This window comes from Xiphophorus hellerii, chromosome 20, assembly GCF_003331165.1.
Source record: "Xiphophorus hellerii strain 12219 chromosome 20, Xiphophorus_hellerii-4.1, whole genome shotgun sequence".
NCBI lineage: Eukaryota > Metazoa > Chordata > Actinopteri > Cyprinodontiformes > Poeciliidae > Xiphophorus > Xiphophorus hellerii.
The window spans coordinates 1185508-1210439 of record NC_045691.1 but is presented as its reverse complement, the minus strand read 5'-3'; the positions used below and the strand labels follow the sequence as shown (position 1 = coordinate 1210439).

General features: G+C 43.3%; 1 protein-coding gene across 3 annotated transcripts in view; it reads left to right on the top strand.

The window, feature by feature from the left end:
• Positions 1-23798, top strand: part of stab1 (stabilin 1) — a 63872-nt gene extending 40074 nt beyond the window's left edge. For 2 of the 3 annotated variants that reach the window (XM_032549327.1, XM_032549328.1), the window contains 30 exons: positions 1109-1188; positions 1252-1377; positions 2282-2355; positions 2439-2510; positions 2992-3111; positions 3183-3230; positions 4299-4373; positions 4486-4632; positions 5119-5253; positions 5333-5392; positions 5510-5686; positions 6627-6716; positions 6955-7101; positions 9044-9100; positions 9173-9329; positions 9394-9543; positions 10801-10914; positions 11652-11759; positions 13346-13478; positions 13547-13607; positions 14467-14611; positions 15357-15490; positions 15925-16090; positions 17175-17281; positions 18656-18775; positions 19404-19538; positions 21974-22078; positions 22730-22876; positions 23229-23321; positions 23452-23798. In XM_032549327.1, coding sequence (XP_032405218.1) covers positions 1109-1188; positions 1252-1377; positions 2282-2355; positions 2439-2510; positions 2992-3111; positions 3183-3230; positions 4299-4373; positions 4486-4632; positions 5119-5253; positions 5333-5392; positions 5510-5686; positions 6627-6716; positions 6955-7101; positions 9044-9100; positions 9173-9329; positions 9394-9543; positions 10801-10914; positions 11652-11759; positions 13346-13478; positions 13547-13607; positions 14467-14611; positions 15357-15490; positions 15925-16090; positions 17175-17281; positions 18656-18775; positions 19404-19538; positions 21974-22078; positions 22730-22876; positions 23229-23321; positions 23452-23511 — 3343 coding nt within the window. In that variant the 3' untranslated portion in view covers positions 23512-23798. Of the gene's footprint in view, positions 1-1108; positions 1189-1251; positions 1378-2281; positions 2356-2438; positions 2511-2991; positions 3112-3182; positions 3231-4298; positions 4374-4485; positions 4633-5118; positions 5254-5332; positions 5393-5509; positions 5687-6626; positions 6717-6954; positions 7102-9043; positions 9101-9172; positions 9330-9393; positions 9544-10800; positions 10915-11651; positions 11760-11959; positions 12132-13345; positions 13479-13546; positions 13608-14466; positions 14612-15356; positions 15491-15924; positions 16091-17174; positions 17282-18655; positions 18776-19403; positions 19539-21973; positions 22079-22729; positions 22877-23228; positions 23322-23451 lie in introns of those variants that run through there. The other variant, XM_032549329.1, reaches the window with a different exon arrangement.
• Positions 23799-24932: the final 1134 nt, after the last annotated feature.

Below are 24932 nucleotides of genomic sequence, written 5' to 3'. Positions count from 1 at the left end.
TCCAGAACCCACCCAGAACCTAACCAGAACCAAGCAGAGAAAACTCCCACCCAGAACCCAACCAGAACTCAACCAGAACCCATTCAGAACCCATCCAGAACCCATTCAGAACACATCCAGAACCTAACCAGAACCAAGCAGAGAAAACTCCCACCCAGAACCCAACCAGAACCAAGCAGAGAAAACTCCCAACCAGAACCCACCCAGAACCAACCAGAACCCAGCAGCTTTCAGCAGAAATACGACATGCTGTTCTCTCCATGCTGAACTGAATTAAACTGAATGGAAACCAAATGACCCGACAGAAGTTGGACCTGCACTTTCTTCAAATCTAACGTTTGTGTCAAACATTTGTGCAGCTGTCATTGTAACTATGTTAGTAAAAAGGCTTCCAAAGGTCATCTGAGGTCATCATTAATGACCTTACAAGCAAAACCTTTTGTTGCACAAACGAAGCTCTGAGTCGATGTGAGCGGGGAGTGGTTGACCTCTGATGACCTCTGGAAACGTTTTAAAATGATAGCGGCACAAATGAACATTTTTACCGCACAACCGTTTGACATCAATTTAGTTAGATTTGGGTTAAATTGGGGGGTTTGGAGGGGAGTTGTTGACCTTTTGACCTCTAAACTTTCATTAATATCTTCAAAACAAAAACACAAAATCTTACCAGGTATGTTTGGTCTACTCCTTTCTTTTTTTGCTCTCCACTCCAGCGGTTTTTTGTGGCTCTAGTGTCCCTTATATGAAAATAGGTTGACAGGAAAGGGGGAAGACAGGCGGGAAATATCGCCAGGTCCGGGAATCGAACCCGCGACGGCCGCGTCGAGGACTCAAAGCCTCCAAACGTGGCACCACAGCACGCCCGGTCTACTCCTTTCTAGTGCAAATATCTTAATACACTTGATATAACTTACAAATAACTTTTCAGCAAGAAATATGGACTTGTTTTCAGTAAATAATTTCTTAATATTGATGAAAATCCGTGGCAGATTATTTCACTAAAACGATCTGGACCGAAGCTACTTGGTGAGATGTTGTGTTCTTGCTGTGAATGTTTGAACGGGATTTTCAGACGTTTTTCTGACCCGTTTGTCTTGCGCTGCAGCTGTGTAACGGGACCGCAGGGCTCGGCTGCTGCCTGTGTTTGTGTCGCCGGTTATGAGGGGAACGGGACGTTCTGCCAAGGTAAAGACGCTGTTTGCTTCCAGTAAATAGCCTGGTCCCGACCTGCCCTCCTCTGCCTCCCAGAGCTGGACGTGTGCAGCAGGTCAAATGGTGGATGCTCAGAGTTCGCCGAGTGTACGAAGGTCTCTGCTGGGGAGAGGACCTGCGCCTGCAGCAAGGGTTACACCGGAGACGGCGTCGTCTGTCTGGGTGGGTTTGACCAACGCTCCACTGGAGGAAAGTTTAGTGTTGCTAAGAGAGAAGAATCGACGAGAAAGCTGGTTAATTCATGTCTTTAGCCCTGAGTTTTAGCTCTAAAACTGTTTTATTTGTTTTTGGTCTGTTTTGCTTCTAAAGAGGCTGCACTGCAAAAACACTAAATCTTACCAAGTATGTTTTTAAATGCATAATTAACAGACAGGCCTATGTACATTTTGGACCATCCCTGTTTCAGATGTTTCCTGTGAGACTAATCTAAGTTTTTTGTATTATTTTTTTAAACCCCCTGATTCAGGTAATTATTTTACTGTTGTAGACCAAAAAAACTTAGCAAAGCATAACTTTACATGCAGTTATTCACTGCTGATGCAACAGCTTTGAACAAATGGGAAACATGAAGAATTATCAATATTCACACAGTAAAGATACACTCAGCCTGCAAATCTTAGTTCACTTGAAATAAGACAAAACTAACTTACAAATAATTTTTCAGCAGAAAATATGAGCTTGCTTATATAATACCTTAATATTGACGAAAATGTTCTTGTTCCATTGCCAGATTATTGACTTAAAACATCATAACATTATAAAATTGATAGCAAGCCAGAATAAAAAAGTTAAACATAACACAAATTAACAAAGAGAAATAGAAATCACATGCCATTTGAATTTAACATCATTTTCAATATGTTAACTTTGACAGAAAATATGAGAATTCATATGAAACTCCTGATTCTGGCCTTATTGACAGAGGGAACATGTTGATGTACATATGAGAGTCCTGGAATATCTGCAGTTATTCCTGCAGAGTCCGGATTAAACACAACCACTCAGAAGTTTCCTGTAACTCTCCTGCGTCGCCTGAAGATGCTGAACTCGCTTCCTGTGTTTGCAGAAATTGACGGCTGTCTGGTCAACAACGGAGGCTGCCACAAAGCAGCAGAGTGCATCAGAACCGGGCCGAACACTGTAAGTAAATCCCTCCTGCTGTGAGAAAACCCTTCATCTGCACGGCGTTGCTGCTCAGAGCTCCTGTCTGATGTCTTCACCAGACCGCCTGCCAGTGTCAGACTGGCTTCCAGGGGTCAGGGAGGTTCTGCTACCCGGTCAACCCCTGCAGAACTGTACGTCTGTCACACATTTACTTCTGCTGAGGCCTTCATTTCCTGAAAAACAAACTGCTGATTAATCAGTCCTTTAGAGATGTCATTCATTCCTAAACATGAAAGCTTCTCGGCGTCAGCGGTGATTCGGTCCAGTTTTTTCCATATCTGGGGAGAGTAGCCAAAAAATATACTCCAGTAAGAGTAGCACTACTTTAAGATATTTTTACTCAAGTAAAAGTAAAAGAAGCCGTCCAAGAAATTACTCAAGAGTTGAAACATATTTGGTAAAAACTCGAATAACTGATCACGTAATATTTAAAAACTACATCATCAGATGAACCAAAATATAGATTTATGAGAACTTTTGGTACTATGAAGATCAAAATGAAAACAACTCATTTAAATAACATAATTACAAAACAACAAATGATATTTCCAGTGTTTCCAGTGATATTTCCAGTGATATTTCCAGTGTGGAACTGTTTGATCCGTGCTGCAGGATAACGGCGGCTGCAGTAAATACGCTCGCTGCGAATACCTGGGCCTGGGCCAGAGGAACTGCACCTGTCAAAGAGGAGACATCGGCGATGGCTTTACCTGCAGAGGAATCACGCGCATTGTGAGTCACATGACCTCTGACCTGCTGACCTCCGACCCCCACACTCACACGAAGCTGCGTTTGTCTCACAGGAACTGGACCGGGACATAAACAACCAGTTCCTTCGCAGAATGCTGAGGGTGAGTGAGACTGTAACACCTTAACGCTCATCAGTCCGATTTTAAAAATCTTTCTCTTTTATTGTCAACTCCTGAATTGCATGAATTTTATTTTTTATTATTCTATAATGGGTTTTTTTTTTGTTTGTTGTGTGTTTTTTACCTGTTATCCTGTTTTACTTTCTTGAACCTTGTGGATTAGGAGACAGAAAACAAGCAGGCTGAGTTTTCTTCAGATTCCCTCTGGAAGCCAGAAGAAAAGTTTCGTTTTCCAGAAACATCTGTTTTCACAAACAAGCAATTTATGTTTGTATAAACACTAAATCTCTCTGCAGATGTTTGTTTCTAACTGAGGTCTTTTAGAGGTTAGCACAAAGACTTTTGGCCTCTGACCTTTGACCTGTAGCTCTGTGGCAGACAGAGGGCATGTCAACACAAGCGCAGCAGAACTGAGCTGCCCAACAATTCGCCTGTTTAAAAACGGTTCATTGTGTCTTATTAAGACCGACTGCTGATGATTCAGCAGTTGCTGGACAATAAATTGTCCCAGAAGTTATTACGATATTGACATCATTTTCAAATAACATAATGCCATACTAATCCATCAACACATTCTCAAAGATTAATAAACTATAAATTAAAATGAACATTTAATACTTGAACTGGACAACATTTTAAATATCCAAATACATAAAGAAAACAACAGAAACAACAAATAAATCAATTATAAAGTCTCCGTAAATTAAATTGTCCTTAAAAAAAAGATCTAGTCGAGACCAAACACCAGACTGAAAACTTTTATCATCCAGTTTTTGGTAGAAAGAGAAAGAGAAAAATGTTAAATTACGCAAATAGAAATTATTGAGCTTGTTTTAATTTATTATGTAATTATTTGATTTATTGGCAGGCCTAGTTCAGAGTCACTGAGAGTCTGAACTAGCAGCAGCAGGATTGGACTACACCGGTGCCAATGTTTACAGTGTGCTTCCTGTTTCTTCAAACCCAACCAGATGGCCTGACAAAGTTTTTCAGTGTTTTTCTAACTGAGAGTTGTCGGCTGGCTTAGTGACGTCTGTATTATCTCCACAGCTGTCGGACATCAGTCTCTATGGCGGACCCTTCACCGTCTTCGTACCTGTAAAGGAAACCAACAATGAATCCAAAGTGAGAGCAAAAAAACGCAACTTCTTTAGCTTCTGACTCATTTTCAGCTGCGTGGAAACCTCAGCAGTCTGGCGGCGGCGCCAGTCACCGGTCTGGGTTTGTGTGTCAACAGATCATCGAGTGGAAGATGGCGGGCCGCCTGCCTGACCTGACCCGTTACCACGTTGTTTCCTGTGAGATTCTGACCTTAAGTGACCTCAAAACCACCACGAGGGCCGTCTCCTTGTCAGGATACACTCTGGAGTTCAGCCTGAAGGAGGTAAAACACTCACACCCCCCCACACACTCACACACACACACACACACACACATACACCTACACGCACACACACCCTCACACACTCACACACACACACACACACACACATACACCTACACGCACACACACCCTCACACACTCACACCCCTACACGCACACACACCCTCACACACTCACACCCCTACACGCACACACACCCCCACACATAAACACACACACATATGCCTGCATGTGGCTATTGTGGCACATATTATAACCTTTACCCAAACCCTTATCCTAACCATAACCAAAACTCAATTCACACATTAGTCCAAATCTGACCTCTGACCCCAAAACATAGTTTCCCCTTGTGGGGACCAGGCTCCAGACTCCTCAATGATTCCTCTGAATGTCTGTAATGATTCCTTTGAACGTCTGTAATGATTCCTTTGAACGTCTGTAATGATTCCTTTGAACGTCTGTAATGATTCCTTTGAACGTCTCCAGGGCTCGGTGTGGATCAACAACCAGTCAGTGATCGTGAAGAGCGACTACACCACGTCTAACGGAGTCATCCACTACATCGACCGGATGCTGACGCCCTACAGACTGGAGGACCAGCCACCGATTGATTCCAAAATGGTTTGGTGAACTTTTTAAAAGTGAAATGAACTAGTTAGTCTGGACAGACAGACAGTAAGGAATCTGTTTCTGTGTTCAGATGAACTTCAGCACCGCAGCTGCATTTTATGGCTACGGACGCTTTTACAAACTCGTTGAGGTAAACCGGTTCACATCGTCCTCTCCATCATGATGGACAGCAGTAGAGTTTCACCTGCACCTGAGCTTTTATAACCCTGTGCTGAACCAGGAAGCTGACTGTGTTTGGTGTGTTTAGGATGCAGGGCTGCTGCCGGTGCTGCAGCTGACCATCCATCAGCCCTTCACCGTCTTCTGGCCCAGCGATCAGGCGCTCGACGCGCTGCCGGCGGCCAGGCAGCGCTGGCTCTCCAATCCGGACCACCAGGACCAGCTGGCCGCCACCGTCAAGGCTCACATCGTCCGCGCCACCAAGGTAAAGGCTTCAGGGTCAAGGCTTTGGTAATACACAGAGAAATGGGGTCAGAGGTCAAACAGTTCTCCCTCCATGGCAGAAGAAGTGGAAGTGGTTGATTAGGATAAACACTGATGAACAGGGATGAGAATCGAAAACCGCTTCTCAGTCGTTCAACTACTGCTATCGTTAAGCTGTGTTTAACGATTCCGCTCATTGGTTCCCGTAACGTGTGACGTATTTGCGTGACGACGTTTTTCACACGCTCCGTGTTTTGCTTTAGAAAATATCCAAGATGGCATCAAGGCAAAAGCGCTCCAAAATATGTTTGTATTTCACAGAGTGAGAAATCATGGCATGCATGAATGTCTTAGCTGCATCAAACCAGAGAAAATATGTCTGACTGTGGTTCCTCTGGTGGTCCATGAGCGCCCCCTAGTGGTCTGCAAAGTACTGCATGTAAACGAGCGTTTATTTGCGTGACATGAGCTGAAAGGCGGCGGGGCGAAGTAAGAGCTGTTTTGTTTTTACCATTTACTTTGCTTATAATTCTCTCCTCACGTATCAACAGCTGTTGTTAATTTATTTAATTTAAAACGATTTAATTAGTGAATAAAAACAATTGTTAGAAATAGATAAATAATTGTTGTATTTAATGGTGCAAAGCAACTCAAATCTTTTTCTTTTACTATGCTTCTAATTTACAATAATCTTAAAATATTATTAATGCACACAACTAAAACTATAATTTTTTTATTTCCATGCATTTGATTTTATTGGAAAATTAGAATCCATACTTTCACAATCTGTAAGAGACTCAAAGCTCCGAGTCGACTTGTTCATGGCTTTGTCTTGGCCAGTCACATTTATAAAACAGCACCGCCTTTCTCGTTAGTTAAGAGACTAATATTTTCATTTCAGGTTGTATATATTAAGTGTGTGTGTGTGTGTGTGTGTGTAGTTGTGGAGTGTTGGCCAGTCTGCTGACAGCAGGCCGTACCGGACCATGCACGGATCGACCATCAAGTGCAGCTGCGACAAGTCGCTGGCGGTGAGACACACACAGCAACGCTTAGATGATGCAGTCCGCTGACTGCTGCAGCAGCTGCGCTCTTGTTGCTGCAGCAACAGTCAGCGGACGACTGCTGCAGCCGTGTTCCTGTGATCTGTTTTTAGACCTGAGATGATCTGCAGAACGAGCTGGGCCGATGGTGTTCTGCATGGTTCTGTTGCAGCTGTAATGAGGATGTGTTGTGTGTGTGTGGGGGTGGGTGTGTGTGTGTGTTCAGGGGGCCGTGATTATCAACGAGAACGCGGCCAGGCTGGTGCAGCGCCACCTGAGCTTCAAAGAGGGTGTGGGGTTCGGGATCGACCAGCTGCTGGAGCCGCCGGGCCTGGGAGCGTTCTGCAACAGCATACAGAACAAAACCTCCTACGTTAGTACTGCTGACACCAAACCGGCTAAATCAGAACAAAAAGTCTGACAATTAAATAACATAATTCAGACTCTGCTGAGGTTCTAAGGTCAGAGGATTTACGACCTCACCACAAGACTCAGCACTTATTCAAATAAAAACCCACCAAATAATTGAAGCAGTTTGATTCTGATTCAGCTGTGAGTTGAGCCAACATGGCTGGAAACGGCTGTGGACTGGGGCAAAATAAAATCACTCCTGGCTCTCTGGACCAGACACCAAGAGTGATAACCTCCATTTTTTTGTTTCTTTTAATGTGAATGCCAACTGTACAACTCCACAAAACCACATACTGTAAGCCTTGTAATAAGTTAACGAGAATCAGTGAGAGGGGACACATTAAATACTTCCAAAAACGTAATTTACTTAATTTTTTATTCAAGGGGCAGTATTATGTAAAATGAACTTTTTTAGCGTTTCATAATGATGGAATATTGTTATTATTCTCTCATCAAAATCATTCCTGGAGTGTTGCTTTGATTCTTCTATGCATGTTTAAGAAATCATTTAATCTCCATGGCAACCATGCAGCTGTAAAACACCTGGGTGGACCTAGCCCCACCTTTGAGGCACAGCTCCTCCCCCATTCAGCTCCTTCAGACTAGCCAGCAGCAATTAGCAAACACCTGGTGGAGCTGCTGAGCTCATTATAGGAACTACTGCTCAGAGCAAAACTGGTATAAACATTGACAACCGATTTGGCAGATCAAATTCATGGCAAAGCGCTACCAGGTGTGAAAAAAATCTTAAATAGCAAGTGTCAGGAAGGTCTGAAGATGAATTGGCACAAAGTTCATGTTTTTATGTTGTATTGTTTTAAAGATATGACTTTACAAAAATGTCAGAGTAAAACTGTCCTGCTCTGATGTTTCTTTGTTGGCACAATATATTCCTCTATTTTGACTTTTCATTGCTTAAGATGGATAAATGAGAAACCGTTTTGGTGTGTAATATCTGTAGGAAGAGCAAAATTGAGAAAGTATGAGGAATACCTCAAATGCTAGAGTGCACACTCTAGAAGATGAAGAATTCAACCACTGGATCAAAATATAAACCTGTGTCAAAGGTCATCCTGGCCCAATGACCTTTGACACGTCTTCCCCCTCTCTCACCGCTTTCCTGTCTGACAGCTGCCACAAGAACCGACAACATCTTTAAACAATTAAAACCGGAAAAAATTGCATAAAACTTACATTTTGATTTAAATTTTAATATTTAATATTAATATAATTGTAATATTTGACGGGGTGCATAAGACTGACATGACCTGTGATGAAGATGAAGGAGTCTTCATTAATGTTTACGACCGTTGGCATGAAGTGTAATTTAAATTCAAATTTTCATTAAAACTTGTATTAAAAGTCCATTAAAATAGTCATTAAAAGTCCCATTATTTACCAAAAGTCACTTAATGACAACATTCATGAAAACTCCTTCATCTTCATGACAGTGTCATGTCAAATAAAGTGTTTCTGAAAAAACATAGCAGATATGAAAAATCATCTGAAGATGGCATAATGCCTTGTGATCTGCTGAAACTTTGAATGTTTCTGGCTGAAAGCATGTGAAGGTGGTTTGCTGGGGAAAGAAAGCAGTTTTTGCTGATTTTTTTGGATTTTCCATTCCTTTCAATGGGCCAAAAATGATCATCAAAAGCTTATTATTTCATAAATTAAAGAAGATATTAATACCTAAAGATATAGCCATAAAGAGCAGAGCAGACGGTGATGAAGTTAAAAAAATGTTTGGAAGCAAATTGAATAAATGGAGGATATCAACAGTGTGAATGCTAAGCTTCAACACAAGAAGCATCGGGACCGTCGGCCCACCGGGATAATGCCCGGTTCTCCTGACGGCCGGTCCGACTCTGGATGCCAATAATCTTTAGTTTTACATGTTTCAGGGCCGCTGTGGGAGCTGTTTGTTCCCCCCGCCCTGCTCCATCAGTCATGTAGACACGGTGAGAACCAACTTTTCAGCTCACGCATCATTGCTTGAACTCTACACAGACTCTCTCGTTGTGCTCCTACAGGGGGAGAGGTCGCAGTGTTTTCAGTATCTCTCCAGGTATCACAGCCGGATTATTTACGACCTGGACGATAGTTACAGCAGGGGCTGCAAGAGAGTTTGCCTGTTTCCTTCCTGGGTCCAGAAGTGCTGCAAGAACCACTATGGCAGAGACTGTCAGGGTAAGGAAGACCCCATCCGCAGGTGTAATTTCCCCAGGAACATTTTAAAATATTTGCATTTTAGTGTGTGCAGGTGGAGTTGAAAACCCGTGCGGTGGCCATGGAGACTGCAACGACGGCATTTCAGGTTCAGGAACCTGCAAATGCCAACCAGGATTCACAGGAAAGGCCTGTGAACGTTGTCAATCTGGTTACTACGGTGACAACTGCACAGGTACGCCAGAAACAAGCAAAAGGCTCCAAACCAAAGATCTGCACCTCAATGTAAAGGAAACACATGGGGAGTCATCGGTTTCTATGGTAACTCCCACATTCTGTTAATGCGCTAATGGCAGCGCTAATTGCTTAGCACACTTAGCTTCCTCTAAATTCACTTTTGTTTTGTAAACTTTCAGCTCAACAAAGTTCAACATTTGTGTTAAAGTTTTGGTTATCGACTGTTAGGATTTCTTCAGGCAATTAGAGGTTTATATTTATGCTCTTATTTTGAAGGCGGTGGAGCTTCCTCTCTTAAATAAATCACAAACAATAGAGAACAAGATCTAAACATGAATGCCACATTAGCAGCGTTGTAGAACATGGTTATTAAATTATTCTGGGTTGAAATCTTTAAGGGCAGATTCAGTCTAATGGGTTTCCTTAGATGGGATTTTTTAAATCTACTTTGAGACATTAATTGATCATACTGTTTTAAGATTAGGATCAGTTAGGATGACCCTAATTGATTGAATTGAAATGATCAGTGTTCTTTTGCTTTTTTATAAAGACATTTATTGTGAATTGGTGCTGTATAAATAAACTGAACTTTAATTTAAATGGCGTTTAAACTTGAGTACTAAATTTAACTGCAGATTAGAAAATCTGGATTATGTTTACCATAAATAAAAAAGTTAATAAAAGTTATTAATGTTGGGCGTGCCGTGGTGGCGTAGGGCGTAGCGCGACCCGTATTTGGAGGCCTTGAGTCCTCGATGCGGCCGTCGCGGGTTCGACTCCCGGACCCGACAACATTTGCCGCATGTCTTCCCCCCTCTCCTTCCCCGTTTCCTGTCAGCCTGCTGTCACATAAGGGACACTAGAGCCCACAAAAAGACCCCCTGGAGGGGTAAAAAAAAAAAAAAAAAAGTTATTAATGTCACATTTTTCCATTTCAAATAAAACAGTCTTGTTTGTTAAAGTAGTTTTCTGTTTATTTTGATAAAAAAAGTTTGTCATATTCTTCCAGAATATTCTTGTGTAACAACAAACCCAAAACCAGAATTGTTCTCCAGCCATGATGTTTATTTTGTTCCCAGAATGCATTGCTGTAGAACTATAGACTCTAGTTCTGTAGATCTACTGCATGCTTTCTGGCTGCAGCCCTGTTTTCCTGCAGCCTGCAGGTGTGTGTGTGTGTGTGTGTGTGTGTGTGTGTGTGTGTGTGTGTGTGTGTGTGTTGGATCAGTGTGATCAGTGTGTGTGTGTTTCCCAGCCTGCAGGTGCATCAACGGGCGCTGCATGGACGGCGTGGCCGGCAGCGGTGGGTGTATATGCCCTCTGAACTGGGCAGGAGATCGCTGCCAGTACGCGCTCTCTGATCCTAAAGGTGAGCCGTCGTTCCCAGAGACGATCCAGAGCCTGGATTCGTTACTTTCTAGATGTTTTTCTGGTTGTTTTGTCTGGGAAACATCATCAGCTACCCTCAGGCTGCCTGACGTCAGACTCATTTTGTCTAAAGTTTGGGAGAAAGTTTCCAATGTCCAGCTGCAGATTTAACCTGAATGAAAGTGGTGAAAAATGAAGCGTAATGTTTACTATTGTTTCGTAACTGGTCTCTGTGTGCAGGCCTGTCACAATAAGCAATAAATCACGTACGATAAATTAAAACAAACTCAATCATTTTCATTTGCATGATCTATTGTTTTTCTCTTTTCTCTCTTCCTACCTAAAACTGGATGATAAAAGTCTTAGTCTGGTGATTTGGCCTCAACTAAACTCTTTTTGAAGGATAATTTTGTTTACAAAGACTTCATAATTCATTTTATTTGTTGTTTTATTTGTTTATTTTGGGTATTTTAAATCTCTTCCAGTCCTGTGTTAAATATTGATTATAATATAAAGTTTATATTTATGTGTTGTTTCTGTGCTGTAAGCTGCTGAAATGTTCTGCAGTCATTTAACTGGAGAAGAAATGGGGACAAGAGAAAGAGGCAGAACTTCACCAAATCAGCTTTATTTAAAGGGCTGTGATCTAAAATGCATGAATTAATATTAAGTCATAAATGAATGCATATTTTTAATGTATGTGTTGAGGAAGTTGAGCTGATGAGCGGCTGTCTGCAGGCGGGCCGTGTTCGCGGTGCCACGCCCGGGCCCGCTGCCTGTATGGAGACCGGTGTGAGTGTGAACCCGGGTTTGAGGGCAATGGGACGGACTGCAGTCCGGTTCAACGTGAGTAACATGTGTTCTGGGTACCGGCCTGACCCGCCTCAGGTTCTGATAATGACCCGCCTCGTCTGCAGGAACAGAACCTCATTCTTCACAGTGACATGAAACAACTGAAGTCATGTTTTGTTAGTCATTTTAGTTTGTTTCTAGCCTGCATTTAAATTTAGTTCAGTGTTCTCTCCCTGGCTTCCTGTTTACTTCAGCTTGTTGATCAGCTTCCTCTTCTCGCCGTCACTAATCGACCACCTGCTTCCTGTCCAGACATCTCAGAGATGACTGAGTCAGCCATGATGGCTGTAGGTAAATAACGTGGCAGTTAGAGGTCGATGTTGTGTTTAAAGTCTAGGAGAATGTAAGAAACGCTCTACCGTTCATTAATTATATTGTATGTCACAAAGAAAGGTTCTTCATCAGTGAGTGTGTGTGTGCTGTGATCTATGCTGGTTGAAAACCAGCAGTAACCATGGCAACAGACAAAGCCAATACAGAGTGCCAATCTAATTTGAAACAAGCTGCACCCAGGCATTCTTTAGCATCCACAAATAACAAAAGCAGACATCTGTTGGAGGGAAATGGTTGGTTCTGGTTCTGCTGGAGATTTCTTCCAGTTCCTTTCCACTATCGCCGCATGCTTTAGCGACTGAATCGGCTGAGCACATTATTAAAGAGGCAGTGTTGAGCAAAATCTAATTATATGGTTAATGCCTCATCAAAAACATACCTGGAATGTTGCCTTGATTCTTCCATGCATGTTTGAGAAATCCTTTAATCACCATGGCAACCATTCAGCTGTAAAAAACGCCTGGAGGGTCCGCAGCGCCACCTCTGAGCTGCGGTTTCCAAGTTACTGAGTTTCCACCCACAGAGCAGCCTTCCTCCACCAACTCCCCCACTCAAATCCTCCAGACTAGCCTGCAGCAATTAGCAAACACCTGTTGAATCTGCGTATCACCTGAGCTCATTATGCAAGCTACTTCTTGGTGCTCGTATAAATTAATAGAGGAGCGATATAAACAGATAATACAGCTGATAGAACAATCAATATACAGAATATTCACTGAACTCCAATCCAGAACCGAACAGCATTCTGGGAGATGTAGGCAGAAAAAAGACTTTAGCCACTCAACCTCTCATGTTAGCTAAGTAAAGTTGGTGGAATTAACTCACTCATTCATTCTTTGGTTACTTAGCAACTCATTCATTCTTTGGTTACCTGGCAACAACCTGTTGAGTACCTGGAAACAGCTGAGCAGCAGCAGTTCAGCACGGTGCTGCACAACTGTTTAAAGATAAAAAACAACGGCAAGGAGAGAAAACAGGATCAAACAGGAAAGATCACATCACATTACCGATATATAATCAAAATACAATACTTTGACCTTTTTGAATTCTGCACCGAAAAATTAACTAAAGTATGAAAAAACTAAAACTGCTGCTATAACTAATCAAAACTAAACAATATTTAACTAATAAAAAACAGAAGAAGCATTTTAAAAACTAATTAAAACTAACTGGACAGTCACAAGGAAATAAAACTTAACTCCCGGCAGAGAGCCAATCAGGTGACGGTTTCCTCCGTGCCGCTGCAGCTCCCGACCTCTGCTCCGAATACAACGGCGGCTGTGACGTCAACGCAGACTGCAACCAGACGGGGCTCATCGTAAACTGCACCTGCCGCAGCGGTTACCAAGGAGACGGCTCCTCCTGCCAGCCAATCAACAGGTGAGCCCCAGATTCCCACCGTTAGCTCCCGCCGTGACGTTTCCTCCAGCTGCTGTTTCTGTCTCCAGATGTGTTGAGCAGCAGAACGGCGGCTGCAGTGACTTCGCTTCCTGCAAGTTCACCGGACCGGTGAGTTTTCTTCGAGTCTTCGGCAGAAAACGGCTTAAACATTTTGTACATTATTTTCTAATGAAAGAATAGTTGAGATAAAACCTGAAAACTCGCCCAGCTGATCCGAAAGCTCCTTGTTTCTCAAACAGCCCAGTCTAATCTGGAGACGCACCGATCCGATATCAACATCTGTATCGATCACGAGACTGGAAAAAATCTAGGTCTGGTATCAGTCATTATGGCAGATCTATTCACTCTATTTCTACACTTTGTGCTCTAAGTGACATCATGCTTTATTATTTATTTTTTTACTGTGTATTTACAATTTCTAATTGCACTTTCTGAACCATTTGAAAGAAGATTTTTTAGCAGTTTTTTATTTTTTACATATCATCACTTTCATGAAATAATAGCCTAGATGATTTTTTGCCAAAAGTGATTTTTTTTTTTTTGCCAATAGTCATTAATTTAGGAAGGTAACCAAAAAAGTCAACCTGTTAGTTTCTTTATTATTTATTTTACATTGGCTGTTATTCTTCTAATTGCACTGACTGAACAAATTAAAGTTATTTTTACATATTTGACCAGCTTGTGAAGCTATTGGTGGACTAAATGTGCTGTTCTGGTGCAGACTGACAAAATAAATGTGTAATTCAGTACATTTATGTCTGTGTTTTAAAAACAGAAACGTTTGAAGTTAATTCAGCAGTTTCTCTGTATCAGATCTGCCGATACTAAACCTCATATATTGGTATTGAAACTGAAATAAGTGGATCGGTGCATCTCTGGTCTAAAGACGCGTCCTGCGCTCGTGGAGAAGATGTCAGTTCACTAAATAAGGGCCAGATCTCGTCTCCATTGTGATTTCATCCCTCAGAACGAGCGCCAGTGTGAGTGCCTGCCAGGGTATGTGGGTAATGGAGTCCAGTGCCTGGAGAAGGTGATGCCCCCAGTTGACCGCTGCCTGGAGGAGAACGGAGGCTGCGACCCAGTGGCCACTTGCAAGGACCTTCATTACCATGGTAACGCATCAGTTTCCTGTCTTTGGTTTGTGTTTGATGGTTCCCAGCCGGCGAACGATGTTTCCTTACAGCTAAAGCAGCTGCAGCACATCTGTCCCACCGTTCAGCTAACAACAGTAATGTAATGTTTTAAATGTTGATTCTATGTTGCATGACTTTGTCTTTTTGTGTTTGTTATGATGTAAAGCACTTTGAAATGCCTTGCAGCTGAAATGTGCTAAAAAAATAAAATTTGATTGAATGATTGATTGAACAGTAGCGCTAGCTAACAGCAGCTTTAGCTCATCTGTCCCGCCACTCAGCTAGCTTAGCTGTCTGATGCAGCTTCTATAACCGATCTATAGAGGGCGCCGACAGTTCCCGAACATTCCTGAAAGCTGCTTAGTGTTGAAACACTAAACCGCTGATGTTGCCATGGCGATAAATAAGTAGTACTCATTCTAAGGAAGCCACTGCACATTTTGGCAAAAGCTGTTACCATGGTGACACAGCTGTAGTATTTTTTTTATTACAAGTTTCCATAGCAACTTATTGAAAGTTGTGAGCCACCAGCAGCAGTATTAAAGCAGTAGCCATCGATGTCTCCATGGTAACCACTGAATCCACAGCGGCTGGCCTTCACAGCATCCCTGTAACCATAGTGACAGTAGATTGATTGCTGAGCTCGTTAAGCCTGGAGCTTGTTAGAGGCCGTTTTCCAGTTTATCTGCTCTCAGGGTGAATTTAACCTTCGGTTGTTCCTCAGCCAACACAGCCGGAGTCTTCCACCTGCGCTCCCCAGAGGGGAAGTACAAGATGAACTTCAGCCAGGCGGACGCCGCCTGCCAGGCTGAGGACGCCACGCTGGCCACGTTTCAGCAGCTGGGGGACGCTCAGCAGGTAAACAAACCCGAACCGAAAGCTTCTGACTTCCTACTGGGACCGGGAGTTTCTCCAGAGTTCATGGAGGAAAGTGATCTTAGGAAGGAAGCCAGTTTTATCCAATTAATCATCAGAATAATCGGGCATGCCGTGGTGGTGTAGCGGTTAGCGCGACCCGTATTTGGAGGCCCTGAGTCCTCGACGCGGCCGTCGCGGGTTCGACTCCCGGACCCGACGACATTTGCCGCATGTCTTCCCCCCTCTCCTTCCCCGTTTCCTGTCAGCCTGCTGTCATATAAGGGACACTAGAGCCCACAAAAGACCCCCTGGAGGGGTAAAAAAAAAATCATCAGAATAATCGATTACTACAGGTAAAGAAAGTGCTGTGAGCTGAAGCAGCCGTTGGGTTTCTGATTTCCTCTTGGCGTAACGTTCCTGTCGGGTCTCTGCAGCTCGGGATGCATCTGTGTGTCGCCGGCTGGATGGCAGGAGGCAGGGTGGGCTACCCGACTCGCTTTCCGTCTGACAAATGTGGCGACAACCACGTGGGCCTGGTGATGTACAGAGACCCGGTGGACCAGAGCAGCGAGTACGACGCCTACTGCTACCGGCTCAGAGGTACTGCGGCAGACAAACTACCTGCAGTTTCTGCTCAGAAATGAACAACATTTCCATTAACCATATTACTGCACAAATTGGAATTACAAAAATTCATTTGCTTAATGGAAACAGAAATTTCAAAAAGACTTGTGATAAAGAGTCTAAGCGCTGGGATGAGGTGGCTCTTCAGCTGAATTGAATCAGATGCATTTTGCAGAACTGCAATGAAAACTAACAGTGTACTGATTTCCTTCATTTTGGGAGATCAGTGAAGCTGATCTTATCAGTAAAGGTCTAAAAATCCGCCGCTGTCCTCTTCCGCTCTCCTGGGTTTGACTGATGGCCCATCTGGTCATGTCTGCAAGTTTGCAGTTACCAAAAGTCGCCCCATTTCTGCCAACTCAGTGACTTTCCTGCTATATTTAGCAACATTTCAGACAAGAACAGTTGGCATCGGCCAGAATCAGGAGGTCTGATTTTTTAAAGATCGGTAATCAGAGATTGGCCAGTAAACTGCAATCGCTGCACTCCTCATGAAAACACTTTTTTCTCATCACACAAGTCATGTGATCAGCAGCTGGATGTTACTACTGGCGAAAGCCACAAACAAGACAACAGGAAGTGGTCTTCTTTGTGTTTTGTTTTTGTTTGTTTTTTTCAGACAGCGTGCAGCTGGCTCCTCCAGAGCTCTCACAGCATCACACAGCTCATAAAACGTCATTCGGACATGTTGAATCCATCGCTGTAATGTAAAATTGCCAACTTTCCCCAAAACGCTGCATATGTAGCCGCTTGTAGCGGCTTGTTGCTCCAACGTTGATCTCTCCTCTGATTGGCTGATAGATAATGAGCACCATGTCTTTATTATGAGTATTATCTCATAACTGTGTACATCATGATTTTTAATGACTTGAACAAACTTATTCACGTGAATTTAATTAGATTTCTTATTTATTGAAAACACCTCAAATGTGAAATTGTGTTTTTTGGACTTCAGCAGAATATAGTCAAAGTTTTCTGAACATTTTGTTAATGGAAACGCAGCTGCAGCTTCCAGCTGTGAAGTGCAGCTCCTGATGGCGGTGTCCATGTCTCCATGCAGAGGTGTCCTGCTCGTGTCCTGACGGCTACGTTGGAGACGGGGACTTCTGCAACGGGGTCCTGACCAGCGTCCTGGCAGCAACCAGCAACTTCTCCATCTTCTACCGGGTGAGTCTGCTGCCTGCCAGGCTACGGCCGCAGGTCGAACACTAAGATCCACCAAACTCAGTCCAGTCTGACTCAGCACGATTAAAACATTTCTTTGCTGTTTGAAGTAACTTTAAAATCCTGATTAAAGAAGGAGTTTGTGGGGGATTTTTATGAGTTACACAATCAAACTTTTATAGATGTTGCATGTTACTGTTCACATCCGGAAATTTCTCACATATGCACAACGCTGGAGGGCACAAAGACAATTTTTCCACTAGCCATCCGTAGCCGCGCCGCCGCGGTGGAACAGTTCCCTTAATAAGATGAAACCTGGAGATGTAGATGTATTATTAATTTAGTGCAGCACACCACAGCAACGGGAAAATAATGCTGAAAAACCGTTGAAGAATAACTCAAAACCGCTCACATTCCTCATTTTTCTTGCTCTGTATGTCAGCTACGCTACGCACAGACTCGTTACTATAGCAACTGACTGACAACAGTTCCACTATCAGGATTAAACACCAAAAACACTCACACATTTCCCACACCAAGAACAGAACATTCAGTCCATTACAATTTTCTGTTTTCAGGCTTGATGTTTATTTTGTGATTATTAATAAACGATCGTCTGACCACAGCAGTGATTGATTAGCTCATTAAAAGATCTGCTCTACTGAGGATCTGTCAGTCGGTGTGTGGGTCACCTTTTATTTTTTAACTGACCTGAAACACACAAAATTCCACAGCTTCATATCTCCATGTTCTCATAGTCAAGCTAGCATAACTAACCTACTTTTCCTCACTTGTTTCTTAATTAATCTTTTTCTTGACTTTGTTATCTATTTTTCAGAATGTTGACAATTAGCAGCAAAGCACAGCGTCCCTTTTTCTTTTATACATCAGGCGTACCTTTAATATTCAGCGTGTTATGTTAATAACTTGACAGCTGAAACCATCTAGTCATCATCAGCCTGCAGCTTGTTGGGGATCTTGTGAGCGTGACGTCACGTTGCAACATGTCAGTAGCATTAATTTGCGTTTTTTATCAGAGGAATAAATGGGGGTTCATTTTTCTAAGTCATATTTCCACTGTTATTCATTTATTTATAAATGTTAGTTTTTACTAAATATTGAATTAGCAATATTAGCTAAATATTTAGCTTTAGCTTACAAGCTAAATATTTACAGGCCACTAAGTATTTAGATCAAAAGCTAAACATGTAGGTAGCGAGCTAAATGTTTATCCTGCTAGCTTACTGTTTAAGTGATATTGGTTAGCATGCTAAATATTTATCTTGCTAATGCTAACTGCTTGCAGAGCCTGAGGTTGTTGTTTGAGGAGACAGAAAGTTTGTGTGACTGGTTTCTGAGTAAACGGTTTTCTCGTAGCTGCTGTTGGACTACGGCGGCTCGTCCTCTGAGGGCCGGCAGCTCCTCGAAATTTTGGCTCACAGGAAGTCTGACGTCACGCTGTTTGTTCCCCATAACTCTGGATTCACTCAGAACCAGGTGAGCTGCAACACCTGCTCTTACGGCGTCTTCTAAATTAATGTTCAACCCTAGTGAATAGATTCTGAGCAATCATTAAGAGACAGCTTAGCAACAGATTCACTCCTTTGTCATTAAAACAAGCTGTAATGTAAAATTGGCGACTTTCCCCAAAAAGTTGGCTGGGAACCAGTCTGCTGATGGTTCCCAGTCTGCTGATGGTTCCCAGTCTGCTGATGGTTCCCAGTCTGGTTTGGGCCAGTATAGGTGCTGAATGAAATTAACTTCTTGCTCGGTTCTCCAGCATTTTGTTTCTCTGCTCCTCAGCTCTGAAACAAAACTCCCTGAAAACCTTAAAAACTCAGAGTTTCTTTAAATGAGGACTGAAAACCTGTTTTCTGCTTTAAAATCTGAATTTATTTTCTTTAAATTTCATCATTTTTTTCTCACAGTTCTTGTTTTTAGCACAGTTTTCTTTATTGTCCTGTAAAGACTATTGCGGAAATATGGCAGAAGCTCGACCCAAAGTACCGCATCAGGATGCCTGGTTAACCAGGCCCTAGCCTTTACACCGTGGCCCATTGGACCCGTTCAGAACCAGCGTGTTCAATGAAACTGAGCCACTTTTTGTTCTGTTTGGTCTTTTAAGTCTCTTTCTGGGAGAGATCTGGAATATCACACCTCAGCCAATCACAGCAGACGACCATTTAAGGATCTGAAGCACCAGGAACGCATCGCATCGCGGCTCGGGTTCAACCTGACCGTTACCTATGGCAACAATGAGGTGAGGACGCACAGCAGCAACCGGCGCACAAAACGAACCCAAACCTGGTCGGAACGACTTTATTCCTGATTGATGAGGAACATTTCACTCACAGGAAGCAGATTTTCACCTGAATATTTGTGACCAATCAGCAGAGAGAAGCCAAAGGAACAGTAAAAGCAATCCTGAATTCAACCAATCAGACGGCAGGGACTCAGGAAGTGATACTGCAGCTAATGAGGAAGAACAGGGAGGAAAGAGAGTGAAGGTTGAGCTGCTGGTCGACGTCAGAGACCCTGGAGTCGATGGGGAAGCAGATCTAGACTCCGGCTGGAGAAAACAGAGAAACCTGCGTTTCTTCAGGCTCTCCAGCCGGACTGCAGTCAGAAACAGATTCAGGCTCAGCTTATTACAACAGGAAGTGGTGGAGAGTAAAACAGTTAGAAAATGGTTTTTAAAATCTGAGAGCTGCTTCATGACGGGGTGAAGAAGAGTTTGACCTTCAGCAGGGTTTTCCTTTAAAGGGCCAGCATCATGTAAAATGGACTTATTTTTAGCTTTAGATCATGTTAGAACAAACCTAAAGTGTTGCTTTGATTCTTTCATGCATGTTTGAGAAATCCTTTGATCTCCATGGCAACCACTCAGCTGTGCAAAACACCTGGGTGGATCTAGCCCCGCCTTTGAGGTGAAGCTCCTCCCCCACTCAGGTCCTTCAGACTAGCTAGCAGCAATTAGCAAACACCTGGAGGAACTGCTGATCTCATTATAGGAGCTGCTACTCTGAGCAACGCTGGTAAAAACTTTGTTAAAGGGTCAAAAGTTTCAAAAGAGCAGGAGTTTTTAAAGAGACAGAGGCCCAATTTCAAGATGTTCAATTACAAAATATATACACATATAGTATTTTTGAAACAACTGATGGTGACATAGTTACTTGATTATGTTATAAAATGGCACTATTTGCCTGAAAACAATGTTCTGATATAACAGAGAAACCTGCAGTTTCTCTGGAACCAGGTCGGATCCGGGTTCAGACAGAAACTCTGTTGCTTTTTCCAGCTCTACTTTAATTATTTTGCATTATGGCTGCAGACCAGAACCATCTGTTATTAACCAGAACCGTAGAATCATTGAAAATGTCTAATCGTCCTTCTGGGTCGTCTGAAACATGAGAAATCACTAAACAGAACCATTTTTAAAAAGCTTCACCGGATCATTCCTCAGCTGCTCCACTTGTCTGTGGCGTCCCACTGGGCTCTGGTCTTAGTCCACTTTGGTACTTTATGTTTTTCCTTTCAGATCCACCCTGAACCAGTTAAACTAACTTAAGCTGTTTGATTGTTTTAAAATCATAATTTAAGATCACAGCACAGTTTGAACTTTAGATTTCATGACGACATTCTGTAACAGACAAGAGCTGGTTTACTGTTTAACCTCCATCAATTGGGAAATAATCAGAAATGCTCAGTAAAGACAACAAAAGAGAGAAACTGGTCTATTTTTATTTTCTCAACATGTTGTCTCAAGGCTCCTTACTAATAAATAATTTGATCCAACTTCCTAAAATATTCAAGTTTAATTCCTTGTTCAAACTGCTAAAAAAGTTTCTAAGGAACCAAGCAGAGCGTTGAGTCATTGACTTTGCAGCAGTTCCTCATAACGAGCATGCACATGGCGACAGTAGAGAGGAAAACTCATCACCAGCTTCACCAGACCAAGAGTAGAACATCAAGAGGTTCTGGACTGGCCTAGTCAAAGCCAGGATCTCAGTCCTATTAAGAATGTATGGCTGGGTTTCTGATCATAACCAGTTCAGTTTAGGAAGACAGGAGTCCAGGTGTCCAGTCAAATCTGCATCTGGAGGCGTCAATATTCATCTGATGGGAACCAACATTCATGTCAATGTTTGGCTTATGTAATTATTAATAATTATACTTAGTCATTTATTATTAATAACATTTTTAACGTTTATTTAGTTGGCTTGGGGGAACGCAGGCTAACTACCCGCCACGCAGGCTAACTAGTGATGGAAAGACAACAGGGAGTTATACTGAATGATGAAATGAGGATCAAATCAAACAAACGAACAAACTGATAAAATGGAAAACTGAAAATAACTTCTTTCCTCTTTATTCGCTGGCTCCTCTTCCTTTCTCTCCTCCTCTTCCTCCTCTTCCTTTCCCTCTTCCTCCTCCTCCTCTTCCTTCTCCTCTTCCTCCTCCTCCTCTTCCTTCTCCTCTTCCTCCTCCTCCTCTTCCTTCTCCTCTTCCTCCTCCTCTTCCTTTCCCTCTTCCTCCTCCTCCTCTTCCTTCTCCTCTTCCTCCTCCTCTTCCTTTCCCTCTTCCTCCTCTTCCTTCTCCTCTTCCTCCTCCTCCTCCTCTTCCTTCTTCTCTTCCTTCTTCTCTTCCTCCTCCTCCTCTTCCTTCTCCTCTTCCTCCTCCCCCCTCTGTTCCCAGAGCTGTAAGCTGGTGGACCAGCGGCTGCTGCTGCTGTGGGACATTCCGGCCGTCAACGGGATCATCCACGTCCTGGAGGCGCCGCTGACGGCCCCCGCCCCCCTGGTGAGTCACGCCCCTGCCCCTTTAGCTGAGGCTCTGGAGGCCCACGTTGACCCTTGACCCTGATTCACATTTATATTCAGCTGACCATCTGGTGCAGGTCCAGAAGTGGGTTCTGCTGGTCGGTTCTGATCCCGGATCTGCACCGTCACCAGAACAATTTCCTGAACCGACCAAATGAAATCTCAGTGAAGAAAGTTATTAACTGTTAGTTAGAAATGGAGACGGACTTCAACCTCCTGGAAACATAAACATCTGGCCACCAGGGGGCAGCAGCAGCAGCACCGCCTCTCCTGATTGGCAGGCAGTTTGTTGTTGCCGGGCGGTTTTACGGCAGAGAGCAGATGGCTGAACTGTTGGAACAGGAAACAGGAAGTGAGGGTCCGACCTTCTCCGTGTTGATGAAGAGGAGCTCCGACATCAGGAACCAGCTGGTACCGGATCTCGGACCCGGAACCAGAACCGTCTGTTCCTAGCTTCCAGCTGTGCAGCTTTTCATTAATTATGGATCCAACCAGAATCAGAAGATCTATAATCAACAATTAATCTGAGGCTGACTGGGGTTAAAATAACGGGTCCAGTATGGTCCAAATCTCCTGGTTCTGACTGGACCAGAACCAGGAACATCAGTTCTAACATTCCTGTTTCCTCCAGGTGATCCACAGCAGCTCCGTAGGCCACGCCCACTCCAGCGGCAGGGTGGCGGCCATCTTGGTTACATTGCTGGCGTGTGCGTTGGCGGCTCTGGGGTTCTACCTGTTCAGAAATAAGATGGACGCCTTCAACTTCCACTACTTCAAGGTAACACCTGTGGGGAAGTTCTGACCCGTCTGGGTCCAAGCTTCCTGACCCTTGGCCTTTAACCAGCTTCCCAGTGGTTCTGCAGGGTTCTGGATCGTCTGGGTCATCTGAACGGTTCTAGACGTTCTGGATCAATTGGACCGGTTCAACCAGTTGACTAACCTTTAGATGGACTCTGAACCCGTTTCTCTGACCTGGTGGTTCCAATCTGACGGATTTGACCCATCGACTCCAACCTAGCTGTTCCGACCCGGTGGTTCCAACCCGTCAGTTTGGACCCATCGGTTCTGACCCGGCTGTTGTGACCTGGTACTTCCGACTCGGCTGTTCTGACCCAGTTTCTCTGTGACAGAACGAGGATGAGGACACTCCGACCCGGCCCACGCTGTTCTCCATCCCCAACCCGCTCTACAGCGGCTCCAGGGCTGTCGCCGAACCGTTCCAGGTAAGTCGGTCCGCCCGGTTCTGGATGGACTGGACCGGGCCACATGTGGATTACATGTGTTTATATGGTGGTTCTGTGCCAGAACCACACCGGTTTGGGTCACAGCTGAACCTCTCTTTCTTTCTCACAGGAGGTGAGTGCAGCACCAGAACCAGCAGAACCGCCAAACATTCTGGACTTGGACCAGTAAAACCAGTTCTGCCTTCCTGGAAGTGACCCATTCACATTGTTTTCCAGATGTTTGCATTAGTTTGGTTTTTTACCCGACAACAAGCGACTCCAGCAGCTACAGGAAGCTGATTGATCCAGATTTATCATTACTATGAATGATCTGATTCTGATTAAAAGGAAATTAAAATCAATACTTTCTCTAATTCTGCAACCAAAACTCTCTGGTTCTCTGTCTGGTTCTGCTCGTCTCTCAGATCTGTTCTTTTGGACCCAGAAAGAAAATAAAGTTGATTAACAGGCGACTTCCTGGTGGTGTGCTGCTGACTCTTATATCTGTCAGATTAAAGGTTGATGCTCTGAAACTTGGTCAGGATTTATTTTTAATTATTTGTTCTCTTGATTGGAAGGTAGAAGAGAGAAACCCAGACTGAGTCCAGTCTGGTTCCATTCACTCCCGTTATAATCGTGTTACTGATGGACGGGAATCCTGGCAATTTAAATATCTTTCTTTTAAAATCCTTCTTAGAGTTTTCCAGACAATAGTGAAAAACACAAAAACTGCACAAATTACTAAAGTTTATTTTTTTGTACTGTAACCATTAAAAAAATCTCCCCTTCAGTTCAACCTTATCAGTGGAAACACATTGTTGATGTTACATTATAAAATAACTTACAATTAAATATTGGCAAAGATCAATGTCATTTTCACAGCGTTGTTGTTAGCAGCTGCTGAAAGTAACTAAAAAGTTACTTTTAATGTAACTTAGTTACTTTAAAAATCAAGTAGTCAGTAATCTAACTCAGTTACTTTTTCAAGGAGTAATCAGTAATCCGATCAAAGTTACTTTTTCAAAGTAACTATGCCATCACCGGTGATGACATCCTACTTCACCATAATGCCTCTGTTGCCTTTCACAATATGCAGCAATAAAAATTCGCAACACCACAAAACTAGTCTGGGTGTGTTGGTGATGACACAACGGATACGAGGAAATGTTTTATCTGCGTAGTTTGAAGAATCTAAAGCTAGGTTGGATTTGTTGATGCTTAGCAAGAGAGCCTGATGAGTGGAGTGGAGTAAAGCAGCGTGGGGTGGCGTTGGGTGGGTGTGGTGGAGTAAAGCAGCATTGGGTGGGTGTGGTGGAGTAAAGCAGCGTGGGGTAGCGCAGTGTAGTGTATCTATCAAAGCGTAGCCTAGCGTGATGTAGCATAGCTTTGGGGCTCCAGCCAAGTTGATGACCTCATTCTGACTGGAGCAAACTGATTGGGCCCAGGGACATCAGAGGAAGTCTGGCCACACTATAAAACCCTGGAAGCAGAAATAAGGTCTTGGTTAAAATTCCAGCAGATGATTTCCCAAGCAGGAGACGACAGTTTTCGGAATGAATCCTTTGTTTGGCTGCTTCTCCTCCAACAGATTAAAGTCGCTTCAGAGCTTCT